The sequence below is a fragment of the Anomaloglossus baeobatrachus genome, chromosome 3 (genome assembly GCF_048569485.1).
Source record: "Anomaloglossus baeobatrachus isolate aAnoBae1 chromosome 3, aAnoBae1.hap1, whole genome shotgun sequence".
In the NCBI taxonomy this organism is placed as follows: domain Eukaryota; kingdom Metazoa; phylum Chordata; class Amphibia; order Anura; family Aromobatidae; genus Anomaloglossus; species Anomaloglossus baeobatrachus.
The window spans coordinates 360,213,998-360,232,920 of NC_134355.1; the positions used below are offsets into that span (position 1 = coordinate 360,213,998).

An 18,923-nucleotide genomic window follows, 5' to 3' on the forward strand; every position below is an offset into this window, starting at 1 on the left:
ATCAAGAAATTGATAAGGGTGCCCATACTTTTCCACCGGTCAAATTTTGTTTAAATGCGGATTGCACATTTTCTGTTAGTACAATAAACCTCATTTCAATCCAGAAATATTACTCAGTCCATCAGTTATTAGATATATGAAACTGAAATAGCTGTTGCAAAAACCCAAATTGTTATAAAGAAAAAAGGTTACATTAATAGGGGTGCCCAAACTTTTTCATATGACTGTACATAATACCTCTTGGGCTTCCTAGATGACCATATAAACGTAGATATCATTCGGAAATATCCTTAAAAGGGTTGTTCCCTTTCTACTAAATTTCTGCTATAGCTGCAGTTTGCTGCAACCTTTCCCAGGGTCCAACAGCAAGTCTCTGCCCTGTTCCCAGTTCCTAGCATTAGCTGTAGCGCTGACCATGTCTATGTCACAAAAGCCAAGCAGTGAGCTTTTCGGCTCTGAACAAGGAATTACAGGATTGTACACAGGAATGCCCACCAAAGCCACTGAGCTTATTATTGGCTGCCACACTGTCAAGGAGTCACCAGTGCTTCATATAATCCTGGACATCAGGCATAGAGGCGGAGACTCAATGGTGGACTTTGGGTGGTGAGTATAGAGCAGTTTGTTTTTTATAGAAAACTTCAGCCAAGGGAGAAATATAAGGCAAATGGAACAACCCTATAAATGTCTTACTTAATGGAATCGGTAATGTGTAAAGCAAATCTAATAATATATGTAAAGTTATTTTAATTGTATGGACCCTATCTATCCAAGACAAATGCAAAACATCCCATCTTCTGAGGTTGTTTTTAATATGCCAATGTATGTAAAGCGCTGTGGAATTAATAGCGCTATATAAATGAATAAAATTATTATTATTATTATTATTATTAATAGAGTGATATAATTAGGGGTAGTTAGCTTAGTATAGGATTTTGTTAATGTAACAAATGATTAACAAATAAACTCACCTTATAGTTGAATGGCCCAATCTGATGATTTCAGGATTAGATCTAACCAATAAAGCGGCAGAAATTGTGTATTATGTGATGGTAGTTTTGGTTTGGCAAGTTCAGAGTTGAGGGCCCACAGGGAATATAAAAAATCAGCAATACCCGCTCTACAGAAAACCCCAGATAGGCCCGCATTATAATATTGAAGGCCTTGTCTACATTAGTGCAATGAATCATGTCACTTTGCTGACATAACAGATGTTTCCTGTCTTGGAATATACATAAATTGAGTCCTATGAACCATATCTATTAGGAGCAAGAGTCAGATGGATAGTATGGATCTTTATCAGGCTTATTTGCCTATTTATAATACGTGGCCTTGGTCCATCATATTATTCATTACTTTGATTAACCAAAACCACATCTAACTGTAGCTTAGTATCCTTAATTGCTTTGTAAAAATACAGATTACAAGTGCGTTAGTTGGGTACAGTCAGCTTCAAGTGTGGATTGAGCCCTTGTCCTTTCCCTTTTGATTCAAAAAGTATGTATATGAAATACCACGGACTAGAGCCATATGGGCCATCCACAGCCACATTTTCTCTGAAGTTAGAATTATGATATGATATTTGCCGCTTAACTGTTTATCAGATTGGAGTAGACTCATTTAGCCACTATTGAAAGAGAGTTAATGTCTTGCCATTAAATCAAACTCAGAAAAAGGAATGACATGATTGAGACCAAGCAGAATGCAGATGTAGTGTATAATAGGTGGAGGAAAGATAGAGTATTGGTTAATATCTAGTCAATCTCCTGGTATAACTCAAATGTGTCAGTGAAAAATAAGAATAATGTGTCCTAGCCTGCAAGTCCCTTAACCTTTCATTAAGACTCCCAGGTCATGCTTACACATTATCTCTTTAGCTCCATTTTGCCTGTGCTGTCTCAGGGTTACCCACAACCCCCAGGTACAGCTATAGCTCCTTCCCAGTCATACCCACTGCATCTGAGTTCATCTTCCTTCCGTCTGTTTCACTTTTCAGGATCTAGGATGTTCTGTATAGGGTTTACTGCTTTAGAAAATTTCCTTGCACAAAGACCCATTATGCGGTCTAGTCTGTGACGGGCACTTCACTACTAACTGCTCCTCACTACAGTGGTAGCTAGCTGCTAACTCTTCTGTGCCCTGCATCCACACTGTTGGTTTCACTTTTCCAACATAAGTGCATAGGTGGGAATTAATCACACATTAAAGGGAACCTGTCACCAGATTTGGTGACTATAAGCTGCGGCCACCACCAGTGGGCTCTTATATACAGCATTCTAACATGCTGTATATAAGAGCTCAGGCCGGTGTCTAGAATTTAAAAATTACTTTATAATACTCACCTAAACAGTCGGTTCGGTGCAGACTGGTCAAATGGGTGTCTCCATTCTCCGGGTGCGGCGCCTCCTCTTTCGGCTATCTTTGTCCTCTTTCTTCTGAAGCCTGGGTGCATGACGCATACTACGTCATTCACACAGGCCGGCATTGAGGTCCTGCGCAGGTGCACTTTGATCTGCCCGGAGTAGGGCAGATCAAAGTATTGTAGTGCGCATGTGAGGGACCTCAGTGCCAGCGCATGTGCATGACGTAGGACGCGTTATGCACCCAGGCTTCAGAAGAAGGAGGACAAAGATAGCCGAAAGAGGAGGCGCCACTACCAGAGAACAGAGCCATCCATCCGGCCAGTCTGCACTGTACCAACCGTTTAGGTAAGTATTATGAAGTCATTTTTACATTTTACACAGCGGCCTGAGCTCTTATATACAGCATGTTAGAATGCTGTATATAAGAGCCCACTGGTGGTGGCTGCAGCTTATAGTCACCAAATCTGGTGACAGGTTCCCTTTAAACAATTCAGCAGGTTATATCCTCTTTCCCATACTTTTACATATTTTCCATAAATGCAGGCAACACATTTGCTGTGGGGGTCGGTGATCATTGCAAATGATTGCAGTCACCACTGGCAAGATGCTCAGTGAAAACAGATTTGTACACCATTCATTGAGTTCAATAATAGCTGTATAACTACATAGGCATTAGGCTCACCTCGTTAATGGCTATAGACGACTAATGCTTTAGAATTTAAGTTTATAACTGCTAGGTGAATGGAAACTGTGTATATATAGTTCAATGGGTGAAAAACAGCTCCAATCCCTAAAAGAACATGGTGCATAATAACCAGACATTCACTTTAATAGGCAAGTACTACATTAAAGGGGTAGTCCAAAGGTAAAAGGAAATTTCATTAATAAATTTGCAGCCACTCTAAATGTCACTCTATGTGACTGCAGACTTATCATTTTAGACAACACCTTTAAGGAACGTGCAATTTTTTTTGTTTTTTCCTTTCCTTATTCCAAGAGCAATAAAATTTTTATTTTTCCATCCATAGAGCCGTGTAAGGGCTTATTTTTTGCAGCATGAGTTATAGTTTTGAATGACACCATTCATTTTATCATGTGATATACTGGTAAGCAGGAAAAAAATCTGAGTGTGGCAAAGCAGCAAACACAGTGAAATTCTGCAATTCTTTATTTTTTATTTTTTTATTTACAGCACTCATTTTACCATAAAACTGACCTAGCATTATGACTCTACAGGTCAGTATGATTACGTAGATACCAAACATTTATAGCTTTTCTTTTATCTAGGTGGTTAAAAAAACAGAAATTTTGAAAAAAAAATCTGTGTCTCTTTTCCAAAAGATGTAACATTTTACATTTTTGGGATCTGGGGCTGTCTGAGGGCTTGTTTTTTGCGTTCCGAGCTGATATTTTTATATTATTTTGGGGTATATACGATGTTTTGATTGCCTTTTGTTACATTTTTATCTGCAATTCTGGTCTTGTGATTTTTTTTTTCTCCTTATGCTGTTTACCGATCTTGATAGATTGGACATTTCTGAACAGAGCAATACCAAATATTTTTTTTATTATTGTTTTATTTTCAATCGGGCATTGCTGAAGCACTGCTCTGTACAGCAAAAGTGATCGAACTGTATCAGCTTCTAGTCCCGTAGGAGGACTAGTAAAAACAAGAAAAAGTGTAAAAAAAAAAATTAAAAATCTGAAAAAAAAAGTTCATATCACCTTCCTTTTGCCCTATTGAAAATAAAACAAAAAAATACACATTTGGTATCACCAAGTTCAGAAATGCCCGATCTATCAAAATATAAAATAAATTAATCTGATCTGTAAAGGGTGTAGCATGAAAGAAAATCAGAGTGCTTTTTTTTTTGCTTGCCGCAACATTGCAATGAAATGCAATAGCAGGAGATCAAAACATTGCATCTACTCAAAAATGGTATAATTAAGAACGTCTGCTCAAGGCACAAAAAAATAAGCCATCACACAGCACCAGATCTAAAAAAAAAGAGAATGTTACGGGTATCGGAAAATGGCAACAAAAGTGCAATTTTTTTTTTTTTTTTTTTTTTAAATGTCTGATTTTTTTTTCACCACTTAAATAAATGAAAAAAAACCTATTCATGTTTGGTAATCAAAATACCAGGTCATTTGTACAATATAATGAACATGGTAAATGAAAAAAACAATTGTGGATTTGCACTTATTTTTGTAATTTCAAAAAATTCAAAAGTACAACTTGTCCCACAAAAACCAAACCTTCATATGGCGATATTGATGAAAAAATAAAAAAAGTTATGGCTGTTGGAAAAACGGGCAGAAAAAACAAGAACGAAAAATGGAAACTCAATGGGTGGTGAAGGGGTTGAAAAACACCAGACGATGTTTACTGTAGGTGTGAAATCCAAGTATTTTTGTACCTTTTTGGACACTCTTGTAATATTCATTCTTATGTCCTGCAGGTTAAGCTGCCCTTTCCTATTGATCAAATCACAGATCTTCCACGCAATGATTTCCAGATGATGATAAAAATGCACAAGCTGACCTCAGAACAGTTGGAATTCATTCATGACGTTCGGCGGCGAAGCAAGAACAGAATAGCTGCACAGCGCTGTCGCAAGAGGAAACTCGACTGTATACAGAATTTAGAATGTGAAATACATAAGCTGGTGAGCTCTCCATCCCACAGTGTGGAATAAGATAATACCATGAATTTTGATATTGATAGAAATAGAAGCATACCGAGTTGCATATTGTCAGATATAGGCTGTCACGCTTCATACCCTTTGATTTTTTTTTAGCTAGTCAACACAATAACAGGAATGGATCTGTAGGTCTCCAAAAGAACAGGACACATTTGGGCTGAATTACTATTTCTGACTTATTTTGTGTTTACTTTTTATATGACAAGTTGGTTTTAACCCCTTCACGACCGCGGGCAGTAAAATTACGTCCTATTTTAACGTGACTTAACGACCAGGGACGTAATTTTACTGCCTAAACTTCATTTGATTGCCGTGGCCATAGCAACGGCTTTCAAATGATGTCCCCTGCTGTTTCTTACAGCAGGGGACCTTTGCTTGACCCTAGGGGGGGCGGCATCGCCACCCCCTATCGACGATCGATGTGATTGGCTGTTCAAATCTGAACCGCCAACCACATCGATCGCACTAATTTCGGCAAAAATAATGCCCGAATTAGTGCGATCCTGTGAGATCCAGCTATGAGATGCCGCAGCTGCTGCAGCATATCATAGGTGGACCTCAAACATGCCGCCCCCAGCCCCTGCAGCACTGATTGGAGCGATCGTGCTATGACGCGCAATCGCTCCAATCAGTGTGCAGTGGGGCGGTGTGATCTGCCGGTGGCCGCCCTCCCCAGGCCTGTGCTGGCCTGCGAGCCCTCCCCCAACATGTCTGCAGCGTGCAGTGGCTGGTACTTGTGGTACCACGCCACCGCCGCTGCTGCCGCCGCCGCCGCCGCCCTAGCTGTCACCGCTGCTGCACGTGAGTACTGTGCTCACTTTGCAGCCAGCCCGTGCGCGCTCCCGTGGTGCCCCTGCGCGCTCCCGTGGTGCCCCTGCGCGCTGCCATGGTAGCCCCTGCCGTGCCCCCCCGCGATCTGCTCCCCCCAACCCCCCCCCCCCCCCCCCGACATCCCGATCTGCTCCCCCCGCGATCTGACTGCCTCCCCCATTATCTCTGTTCTGCAGCTCCCTCTCCGGTCTCCCCCTCTGCTCTACCCCCTCCCCCTCTGCTTCCCCCCCCCCTCTCTGCTCTCACTCCCCCCCCCCTCTCCCCCTCTGCTCTCCCCCGACGTCCTCTTACCTGTCTTCACCGGCCTGATCACATCTGCGTCCATCGCTGGGTCCTTCCTGGGCATTCTGCTGATCTGCCTGCTGCTCCTGTAAAGCTGTCCATCTCTCTGCCATCTGTTCCTCTGCAGCTCTTCTGGTCAGTGATCCTCCTGCTAGTCCTCTGGGTACTGTGAGTATAACTTTTTTTTTTTTTTCCGTATCCCCTGTCCATTTTTACACCTCATCTGTCCGTGCGTCCCGCCAAGCGCTGATCAGGGATGCAGATAACGGATCGGCATCCCTGCTCAATTTTTGGCGTGACTTTTTTTTTTTTTTCCGTATCCCCGACGCTTTTTGTATCGCATCCGTCCGTGCGTCCCGCCAAGCGCTGAACAGGGATGCAGATAACGGATCGGCATCCCTGCTCAATTTTTGGCGTGACTTTTTTTTCCGTATCCCCGACGCTTTTTGTATCGCATCCGTCTGTGCGTCCCGCCAAGCGCTGATCAGGGATGCAGATAACGGATCGGCATCCCTGCTCAATTTTTGGCGTGACTTTTTTTTTTCCGTATCCCCGACGCTTTTTGTATCACATCCATCCGTGCGTCCCGCCAAGCGCTGATCAGGGATGCACATAACGGATCGGCATCCATGGTCAATTTTTGGCGTGACTTTTTTCCATATTTGCGACGCTTTTTGTATCGCATCCGTCCGTGCGTCCCACCAAGCGCTGATCAGGGATGCACATAACGGATCTGCATCCATGGTCAATTTTTGGCGTGACTTTTTTTTTTTTTTACGTATCCCCGACGCTTTTTTTTATCGCATCCGACCGTGCGTCCTGCAGCGGCCGATCAGTGCACTGCGTCTGTGCGTTTGAAAAGTCAAATGGCGCTCCTTCTCTTCTGAGCCCCGCCATGCGCTCAAACAATTACTTTCCACCACATATGAGGTATCTGCGTACTCAGGAGAAAATGCACAATACATTTTATGGTGCATTTTTTCCTGTTACCCTTGTGAAAAAAAAAGCTACCTAGTTGAAGCAACCGTTTTGTGGTAAAAAAAAAAAATTTTCTTTTCACGGCTCAACGCTATAAACTTCTGTGAAGCCCCCAGGTGTTCAAAGTGCACATCAAACATCTAGAAAAATTATTTGAGGGCTCTAGTTTCCAAAATGGTGTCACTTGTGGGGGAGCTCCACTGTTTAGGCACCATAGGGGGTCTCCAAACGTGACATGGCGTCCGCTAATGATTCAAACCAATTTTGCTGTCAAATGGCGCTCCTTCTCTTCTGAGCCCCGCCATGCGCCCAAACAATTACTTTCCACCACATATGAGGTATCTGCGTACTCAGGAGAAATTGCACAATACATTTTATGGTGCATTTTTTCCTGTTACCCTTGTGAAAAAAAAAGCTACCTAGTTGAAGCAACTGTTTTGTGGTAAAAAAAAAAATTTTCTTTTCACGGCTCAACGCTATAAACTTCTGTGAAGCCCCCAGGTGTTCAAAGTGCACATCAAACATCTAGAAAAATTATTTGAGGGCTCTAGTTTCCAAAATGGTGTCACTTGTGGGGGAGCTCCACTGTTTAGGCACCATAGGGGGTCTCCAAACGTGACATGGCGTCCGCTAATGATTCCAACCAATTTTGCTGTCAAATGGCGCTCCTTCTCTTCTGAGCCCCGCCATGCGCCCAAACAATTACTTTCCACCACATATGAGGTATCTGCGTACTCAGGAGAAAATGCACAATACATTTTATGGTGCATTTTTTCCTGTTACCCTTGTGAAAAAAAAAGCTACCTAGTTGAAGCAACCGTTTTGTGGTAAAAAAAAAAAATTTTCTTTTCACGGCTCAACGCTATAAACTTCTGTGAAGCCCCCAGGTGTTCAAAGTGCACATCAAACATCTAGAAAAATTATTTGAGGGCTCTAGTTTCCAAAATGGTGTCACTTGTGGGGGAGCTCCACTGTTTAGGCACCATAGGGGGTCTCCAAACGTGACATGGCGTCCGCTAATGATTCAAACCAATTTTGCTGTCAAATGGCGCTCCTTCTCTTCTGAGCCCCGCCATGCGCCCAAACAATTACTTTCCACCACATATGAGGTATCTGCGTACTCAGGAGAAATTGCACAATACATTTTATGGTGCATTTTTTCCTGTTACCCTTGTGAAAAAAAAAGCTACCTAGTTGAAGCAACTGTTTTGTGGTAAAAAAAAAAATTTTCTTTTCACGGCTCAACGCTATAAACTTCTGTGAAGCCCCCAGGTGTTCAAAGTGCACATCAAACATCTAGAAAAATTATTTGAGGGCTCTAGTTTCCAAAATGGTGTCACTTGTGGGGGAGCTCCACTGTTTAGGCACCATAGGGGGTCTCCAAACGTGACATGGCGTCCGCTAATGATTCCAACCAATTTTGCTGTCAAATGGCGCTCCTTCTCTTCTGAGCCCCGCCATGCGCCCAAACAATTACTTTCCACCACATATGAGGTATCTGCGTACTCAGGAGAAAATGCACAATACATTTTATGGTGCATTTTTTCCTGTTACCCTTGTGAAAAAAAAAGCTACCTAGTTGAAGCAACCGTTTTGTGGTAAAAAAAAATTTTTTTCTTTTCACGGCTCAACGCTATAAACTTCTGTGAAGCCCCCAAGTGTTCAAAGTGCTCACCAAACATCTAGAAAAATTATTTGAGGGCTCTAGTTTCCAAAATGGGGTGACTTGTGGGGGAGCTCCATTGTTTAGGCACCTCAGGGGGTCTTCATACCCCACATGGCGTCCGCTAATGAGTGCAGCTAATTTTGCATTCAAAAATTCAAATGGCGCTCCTTGCCTTCCGAGCACTGCCGTGTGTCCAAAGATTTGATTTCCACCACATATGAGGTATCTGCGTATTCAGGAGAAAATGCACAATACATTTTATGGTGCATTTTTTCCTGTTACCCTTGTGAAAAAAAAAGCTACCTAGTTGAAGCAACCGTTTTGTTGTAAAAAAAATTTTTTTTCTTTTCACGGCTCAACGCTATAAACTTCTGTGAAGCCCCCAGGTGTTCAAAGTGCTCATCAAACATCTAGAACAATTATTTGAGGGCTCTAGTTTCCAAAATGGGGTCACTTGTGGGGGAGCTCCATTGTTTAGGCACCTCAGGGGGTCTTCAAACCCGACATGGCGTCCGCTAACAGGTGCAGCTAATTTTGCACTCAAAAATTCAAATGGCGCTCCTTGCCTTCCGAGCACTGCTGTGTGTCCAAACATTTGATTTCCACCACATATGAGGTATCTGCGTACTCAGGAGAAAATGCACAATACATTTTATGGTGCATTTTTTCCTGTTACCCTTGTGAAAAAAAAGCTACCTAGTTGAAGCAACCGTTTTGTGGTAGAAAAAATTTTTTTTATTTTCACGGCTCAACGCTATAAACTTATGTGAAGCCCCCAGGGGTTCAAAGTGCTCACCAAACATCTAGAAAAATTATTTGAGGGCTCTAGTTTCCAAAATGGGGTCACTTGTGGGGGAGCTCCATTGGTTAGGCACCTCAGGGGGTCTTCAAACCCGACATGGCGTCTGCTAATGAGTGCAGCTAATTTTGCGTTCAAAAATTCAAATGGCGCTCCTTCCCTTCCGAGCTCTGCCGTGCGCCCAAACAATTGATTTTTACCACATATGGGGTATCAGCGTACTCAGGAGAACATGCACAATAAATTGTATTGTGTACTTTCTCTTTTCTCCCTTGTAAAAATGAAAATTTTATGGCTAAAGTAACATTTTTGTGTTAAAAAGTAAAATTTTCATTTTTTCCTTCCACATTGCTTTGGTTCCTGTGAAGCACCTAAAGGGTTAATAAACTTATTGGATGTGGTTTTGAGCAGTGTGAGGGGTGAAGTTTTTAGAATGGGGTCACTTTTGGGTATTTTCTGTCACCTAGGCCTCTCAAAGTCACCTCAAATGTAATGTGGTCCCTAAAAAAATTATTTTGTAAATTTTGTTGGAAAAATGAGAATTTGCTGATGACCTTTGACCCCTTCTAACTTCCTAACGGAAAAAAAATTTGTTTCGAAAATTGCGCTGATGTAAAGTACACAAGTGGGAAATGTTATTTAGTAACTATTTTGTGTGACATATCTCACAGATTTATGGGCATAAATTTTCAAAGTTTGAAAATTGCGAAATTTTCAAAATTTTCGCCAAATTTCCTAAATTTTCACAAATAAACGCAAAAAATATCGACCTAAATTTACCACTGACATGAAGCACAATATGTCACGAAAAAACAATCTCAGAATCGCCAGGATCCGTTGAAGCGTTCCAGAGTTATAACCTGTCAAAGTGACACTGGTCAGAATTGCAAAAAATGGCCCGGTCATTAGGGTGTTTTAGTGGCCGGGGGTGAAGGGGTTAATTCCATGTGATGTTTGGATCTGGTGCACTTCATTGCATAAAATTGACATTTATTCCCAAAGGAGCAGATAACATAAACCTCCAGACAAATCAAGATATCCAAAGGAAGTTAGAGAGCAGCTCTCACTTAAAGGGAAGGTGCCGCGTTTTTTATTTTGTATTAATAATAATGATTATGAAATCAAGTATTTTTAATACAAAATTAAACTCATTGTTTATTTAGTTTTTATTTAATTCTAATTTTACTGAAGCACTTGGGGACTGCCATCTTGGATTTGGCGTCTGCTGTAACATGGATGCGGTCCCTGGGCTGTCTAGATCACAGCAGAGGGAGGAGATCAGCGCCATCTTTGTGGAGCTCACAGCGTATGCTATTTGCTCCACTTTCCCCCTGTCAACCACCGGGAAGTGTGAGTACGGGGCGCGGGGCCGCCTCCCCAACCCCTCCCCCGCCGTTACCATCTCCAATGACACCCCCACCCCCGCTCTACCCAGCCCCGCTCTCCCCAGCCCCGCTCTCCCCCCAGCCGCTGCTGCGGGCGTGCATGAAGCAGAGCATTGTGTGTGTTTGTGTGTGTGTGCATGTAGAGCATTGTGTGTGTGTGTGTCCACGCAGAGCATTGTGTGTGTGTGTACGTGCATGCAGAGTATTATGTGTGCGTGCATGCAGAGCATTGTTTGTGTGTGCATGCACCAGAGCATTGTGTGTGTGTATGTGTGTGCATACAGAGCATTGCGTGCATGTGGCAGAGCATTGTTAGCATGCATGCATAGCGGCGCGTGCGTGCAGAGCATTGTGTGCGTGCATGCAGAGCATTGCATGCAGGCATGCAGAGCATTGTGTGCGTGCATGCAGAGCATTGCATGCAGGCGTGCATAGCATTGCGTGTGTACAGAGCATTGTGTGCGTGCAGAGCACTGACTGCATGCAGAGCATTGCATGCAGGCGTGCATGCATGTGGCAGAGCATTGCCTCCCTCATGCTGCTTGGTCACACACAGCATATACACACAGTATACAATATATAGTATGTACACACACTGGCTCTGCTGCCCTCATGCTGCTCGGTCACACACAGTATATACACACAGTACACACAGTATATAGTATGATAGTATATACACACACTGACTCCGCTGCCCTAATGCTGCTCGGTCACACACACAGTATATACACACTGTACACATGGTATATAGTATATACACACACTGGCTCCGCCTCCTTCATGCTGCTAGGTTACCCACACAGTATATACACATAGTATATAGTATATACACACGCTGGCTCCGCCGTCCTCTTAATGCTTGGTCACACACAGTATATATACACAGTATATAGTATATACACACACTGGCTCCGCTCCTCTCATGCTGGGTACTCGGTCACATACACACTGTATACACACACACACACTGTGTGTGTGCATGTGGCAGAGCATTCTGTGTGGGCGTGTGGCAGAGTATTGCGGACCTGCATGTGGCAGAGCATTGTGTGCGTGCATGTAGCAGAATATTTCGGGTGGGCGTGCATGCGGCAGAGCATTTCTGGACCGGGGCATGCAGAGCGCTATGTGGGGAGCACTATGCAGCTGTGATCCTAATTTTCATCTTCCCTTATCCTTTTGGAAACACCCAGATTGGGAGGGGGAGTTGTGACATCACACACAGGAGAGCAGACTCCGTCCACTTTACTGCAGCTATAATCCAGGCTATTTCTACAGTTGGATTTCTGTAGGATTTCAGCAGCTGCTCTCCCTAGTGTTTAAGAGTGGAAAATATCAAACTTTTTAATTTATTTTTTATATTTTGCTCAATTAAAAACAAATAATATTTAAACAAAACATTAAAACATTAATACTTTACATTTTTTCAGTTATTGAATTTTTTTTGGGACGACACCTTCCCTTTAATTTCCTCTGGATGCCTTGATTCATCCTAAAAAAGGCCACAGGAATTACATGACATTAAGTCCAGGGTAGACAGTGCGGTTTGGCTACAGGGATTATTATGTCAAGTGATCCCCAGGGGAAACAGTGCTGAAACCGTCTCAACAGCGCCGCCACTGGAGGTGAGTATAGGTGTTATTTTGTTTCAGGGAAACATAAGGATGGATGATGAGTTGTCTGAGTAGTTCACAACCCCTTTCAATGTTACAAGGATAATAAGACTATGTCAAAGTGCTCCACTCCTGGAATCACAGCAATCAGTTTCTTTGGATGACCAATGCAGGGTGGTTATTTCTAGGATTGGCCCCCAATTTTCAGATGGTCAGTGTCCAATGCCTGGGACCACAAATGAATGAGCTGCAGTACTTGCTGTTTACAGAGACTGCCCTGTACATACAGATGTATTGTATTACTGCTACGTACCACTACATACTTAAGGCTACTTTACATGCTGCGATATCTGTCCCGATATCGCTAGCGTGGGTACCCGCCCCCATCTGTTGTGGGACACGGGCAAATCGCTGCCCGTGCCGCACAACATCGCGCAGACCCGTCACACATACTTACCTGCCCGGCGACGTCGCTGTGACCGGCGAACCGCCTCCTTTCGATGCAAAATCGCTCATCGGTGTCACATGCAGCAACATCGCTAATGCGGCCGGATGTGCGTCACAAATTCCGTGACCCCAACGACTCCGAATTAGCGATGTCGCAGCGTGTAAAGCCCCCTTTAGTCTCATTCACCTCTATGAAACTGAGCTGCAGTGCGAGCAATAACAATTGTGGACAATGCACTCTTGCTGTGTAAGAACCTAGAAATTACTGGAATTTATTTAAAATTCTATAAAATTAAAATATTGTTTTGACTTATTTTCAAATTCGTAAATATAGCCTAAAGTAGGGTAGATATCATGCTAATACAGCTTAACAAGAAACTGTCACCAGGTTTTTCCAATATTAACTAAAGCCACCACCTTTACCACCTCTTTACAGCAGTCTAGGAACCTGTATATATGCCTTCAACCCCTATGTATAACCAAAAAAAGTACTTTATATTCCCCTCATACTGCGACGTCTAATAAGCATCACTAGTCTTGCTCGGTACCTAATCTCTCCCCGCAAACATCATCTTCCTGCCCTGCTTCTTATGTCCTCCACATGATCTAAAAGTAAAGTCGAGGCGTGCACGTTACTGTACTTTATTCTGCCCTCAGCAGATTGTGAGGAGAGTGAAGGTGTCGAGCAATACTAGCATTGCCCATTGCCATGGATCACGCCATATGTGGGATTATAAAAGGTATTTTGGGGGACATGTGGCTTTTATACAGGTTGCTGCATTACTGGCAAAGAGGCAGTAAAGTTGGAGGCCTTAATTTATATTGGGAAGACTTGGGTACAAGTTCCCTTTAAAACTTGATTCAGGTATATTTGGTGAGACAATGGTTTGCGATAAATTAACTTTCTTTTTTTCAATTAGGTATGTGAAAAAGAAAAGCTATTAACCGAAAGGAACCAGCTAAAGGCCTGCATGGGAGAGCTCCTTGACAACTTCTCTTGCTTATCCCAAGAAGTATGTAGAGATATTCAGAGTCCAGAGCAGATCCAAGCTCTACACAGGTACTGCCCTGTTTTGAGGCCAATGGATCTACCCACAGCTGCTGCATTCAACCCTTTACCAGCAAGATTAGAGCAAAAACTTATCCCTTCCCAGGACATGGGAGAGAACATGCAGTGCTGCAATGAGCAAGGTCAAGTTCAGCTTGGAGGTCACTCAGTTTCAAACAGTATACCAGAGAATTGCATAGCAAGAAGTGTGGATGGATCTGAGCTTGGTACTTACTCAGAGAGGGAGACGTGTTTGGAACAGAACAGCCAAACAGTGACAGTGGACTTCTGTCAGGAGATGACCGAGAAATGTACAACGGATGAACAACCAAGGAAAGATTTCTCCTAGTGATGCTACAAATGCATGGTCAACCAGAAGTCGTCCGTCAGCCTTTGGCTGCCACTGCCTCCAGAAAACATTATTGGTGCACACTACAGCAGTCTTAGCAGCAATACTGTTTTATAAGTATTTTCCTCCTCTCTGAAAGTTGGAGATCCTTTCACGATGGTGCTATGCCTTGCTCAGGCAGGGCACAAGACAGTGGCTGCACTGTCCTCCTTGTGTTCTATATTATTTGTTAATGTATTTTAATTTCAGATCTTAACAGGGATGGATTTAATACTCATGAGGACCCGACAGCAGCTATATTCTCAGTGACCCAGTCACAAAACCTATCTCAGGAATTTCCTCAGAATGTTCATTTGTTTTCATTAAAGACCGCTAATCAAGATTTTATAGGTGAACTGTATATAGGTTCTATATCCATATGCAAAAAGTCCACGCATCCCTCGATGTTCACAGCCTAAAACTGGAAGTCAGCTCTATTTCTGTTTATAAAATTCCCTACATTCCTTTTTATGTCATTGATGCCACAGACTGCTTTTTAGATTTTATTTTTCAGTCTGACACTAGCATTTAGTTTTTAATTATTTATAAACCGCTGTAATGGATTTTTTATTTTTTTTATTATCACACATGAGCTTTTAGCGCAACACAGCGCCAGTCTCCATTTCAATCAAGCCGTTCTTTTGTATGTTTTTTCTTACTGAGTTTCTCCTAGCCACATGCACTGAGTTTTGCTGTTGTGTGTAAATTTAACATGACTACATATGCATTATTTGTATGTATAACAAAGAAAACAAAAAAAAAAAAAGAAAATACTCAGGATATTAGGATTTTAGAAACATTTTCTTGCCAAATATTACATTTACCATATAGTGTAAAATTTCAATTCAAATTTTCCCTAGACCCCGGTACATTAAAATTGTTCTGAAGAGTGAACTTGGATTGATTCCATCTCTGGATTTCTGTAGGTAAAATATTTGAAAAAGTAAGAATGCCGACAAAGGGAGCTTGCTGCAGTCCATCAAACCAATGAAAATCACATACCTCATATTAACCAATGCAGGAATTCTAGAATATGTTTTTTAACATTACATTTTTTTTTCAAAATAGTTTTATATTCTGTTTTTTTAGACAGAAACTTATCCTGGTTTCCCTGGGTGTTTTCCCTAATGACACAGCCACATATGACTCCTATTTTGGATCTCATGAGGATATGCTCTATTGCTGGTATTTAGAAGACGAAAACGTAAAAACGGCAGAATTAACTGTTTGTTTGACTTGTTGCTATGCAAATGTGACGCAAAGCAGCTCAGATGTATATTGAGATATTGACCATGTAGTACGTATATGTGCTGCAGCAGTTTATCAGTTTATTAAGCTTGGCAACTTGGATTGCCTCATTTCCATGCTTTGCCTGTAACCTAAAATGACAATGAAATTGCGGTTGAATATATCTAACTACACAATTGCAGTTTTTAGCTTGAATAAGTAGTGGCTTTGTTCTCCAGATTCTTCCCAAATACTGTCAGGTGTCAAAGAATGCCTTTTATCCATTTATCTGTACCCCATTGCAGAATGCTAAGTATTGAGACGGTAAGAATTGCTTCCACCACAATAGAATGATTGGGGTGCCTGATATAAGGGTTAATGAAAGATTCTTTATCTGTACATTATACTGTGCTAGTAATAATATTTAACATAGTCTCATTTGGACATCTCTGCATTATGTAACCAATACTCCAAATATTTCTTCCACAATTATCTAATAGTGTTATAGTTAGTGAAAACCATGAAGTATTATCAGCTGGCCTAATGCCATACACACATTTTACTATGCTGAAGAATGCCTATAGAGACACTTCTCCTTGTGTTAATGTTTTCTCCCCTCTTTCACAATCTATATGATAAAATCACACCCTTCATTTACTTTGTATTGATGGCATAGAATACTCTTAACTTCATAATGTCAATGTTTAGAAGGAGCATGTCGTATTAATCCAAGGCAAATATCATATTAATAATGATGGCCAAGGGTGCTCGGTACTTCTCGGTACTTGATCGAGCATCCGGGGTACTAAGTTACTCACGATGTTTGGCCAAGAATTGCAGGTGCTCAGATGTGTTTTCTGTGAAACAAGAACCCAAAGCACAGGTTTGCTTCACTGCATGATGTGTGCACGTACCCAAGTGAGAGCTATTTGCAGTCTCTGAATAGCTCTCACTGGGATTTAAGACAACATTTTCGGATGTAGTGTGTCCAAAAAAATACAGCCCTCTCTGCCCCGGAAATGCTCTGTATATGGCTGGCTGTATGTGGGCGGACAACCAAACTGCCCAATTACTGACTTCCATTATACTCGGTTCTCTAGTTGAGCCCATCCGAGTATCTGACCTGTTCAACTCAAGTACCAAGCACCCAAGCACTTTTGTGTTCGCCAATCACTACATATTAATCCAATGCATGATTTCAACTGTGCTGAACAATGAAGCATACCACATCAGGGATGGTCATACAATTAGGGCAGCCTGTGCTACTGAAGGGGGGCCACTACCACCTCTAAATAATTAAGGGGAATTGTGCATTATGAAGAGCTATTGGACTACAATGGCCATATATTGTTCCTGAACAGAGTCCATCTTCTGTCTATGCCTGTCCTTGTACCACATACATATGAATCATGTTCCTGCAGTAGCCTATTCCAATCATATACTATCTAAATCCAAAATCTAACTTCTATTATTTAGTAGTAGAAAATATTTGTCGAAAAAGTAAACATTCATTTTACAGGCTTTTCCTTGGAAATACTTATGCCCCAAGAATGACAAAAGTATTTTAGGAGTGATACCTTTATAGGCTAACCAGGAAAATTTATATTAGCAAGCTTTCATCTCCTAAAATACTTTTGTCATTCTTGGGGCATAAGTATTTCAATTTATTTCTCTGGTTAACACGGTACCACACTATTACCTTGTATTGTACATTGTAAGAGCAGGCTTTTCTTGCCATTTAAAAGTGTCCCAAAATCAGCCTTAGTATATCTCAAAAATAATGTAGTTCCAGATATTGGCCCCCAAAAAACTAATTTGTGCCAAAAAGACAAAAATTTTACTTGTGCATTTTGTTGGGAACTATTCCTTTCCCAAAGAGTTTGGGCAGTTGGACAAGATAACTCATGCAATATTATAATGTAGCTCCCTTTCAGGCTTTAGATTGGGCCCAATGGAAAGTAGAATTATAATGAATTAGTATATATTGACCATTTAGCCATAGAGATTCCTATTGGAATCTTATTTTTATTTAGCTCTTGTATAAAATTTACAAGATAAACTTTACAAATATGGTTTTCAAGGCCTAATGTCTTAAACCTTCCCATTTTTCTACTCTTTGCCCTGTTTGGCTGCATTTGAACATTGACCGCCAGTTTCGGTATAAACATTCATGTCCGTGTTATAATTTCTAACTTACGACACTTTGGTGATAGTAGTAGAAGCCTATAGTTTGTGTCCATGGAATGTTAAAAAGTGAAAATATTTCCTAACAATTCATTTCTGTATTGCATCACAAGTTTCCAATTATTCAGGTTTGTGCTAGAGGCTTGGTGGCTACTTAATCTCTAAATTTGTAGTTTAATTTAAATAACAAAAAAGAAAATTTCGGGAATGCAAAGCAAGTTAATTTTACAGAAATAGGAGGACAACACGTGGAAAATCCCACATGTGATATATTAAAATCAAATCTAAAAATGTGTTTTCTTTATGTATTCTAGATTATGATGTGTAATCCTCACTCTCTGTGTAGTATTTGTGGTGTACACTATCTTGCCTTTGAAATTGTGTATATGTATATTATTATACCAGTATTTTAATTTACCCCTGAACGTTCATTTATATTAGCTACTCTCTAAGAAATCAAGATGACAAGTATCAAGTAGCAACAAAAATTGAAATGTTGTTCCGGTTAAGATACCCTAACAATTTATTGCCATGGTGCAAATACCTGACATTGGTGTCAGATTGAATCCTTTTCCAGGTATTTTTTTTTTTTTATTTATTTTTTTTTGTAGATAATTTATTGGGTTTCCAGTACGCATAATGTTTATATATTGTAATTGTACAAAGGTTATGCTATTTTCTGCACCGTAACTAACACTTGACTGAAGAAGAATTGGTGTGGCTAAAGAGCAAATGCCCGCATACTTCATTAAGCTTAGCAGTGTTTTTACTTTATGTTCTTTAATATTTATTAATATGAAACTTGTAAAAAAAATTTGTGTTCACTTCTTTATGTTCACCTTCTCTGTTGCTAACATTTATATACTGTTTCACTTTTATACATGTTCCTAATCTATCCTACCCTAGATACTGCAGGTACTTGTTCTCATTTGGTTGGCCATATTTAGTGCTGTGACTTCTTACTACATTTTATTTGATTGCAAATAATTATCTTAGAAAGAACTTGTCAT

General features: G+C 41.1%; 1 protein-coding gene across 1 annotated transcript in view; it reads left to right on the top strand.

Moving 5' to 3' along the window:
* BACH2 (BACH transcriptional regulator 2) overlaps nt 1–17,224 on the top strand; it is a 367,373-nt gene extending 350,149 nt beyond the window's left edge. The window contains exons 6-7 of the mRNA XM_075340126.1: nt 4,826–5,032; nt 13,987–17,224. Of these exons, the coding sequence (XP_075196241.1) occupies nt 4,826–5,032; nt 13,987–14,463 (684 nt within the window). The 3' untranslated portion in view covers nt 14,464–17,224. The remainder of the gene's footprint in view (nt 1–4,825; nt 5,033–13,986) is intronic.
* The last annotated feature ends 1,699 nt before the right edge of the window (nt 17,225–18,923 follow it).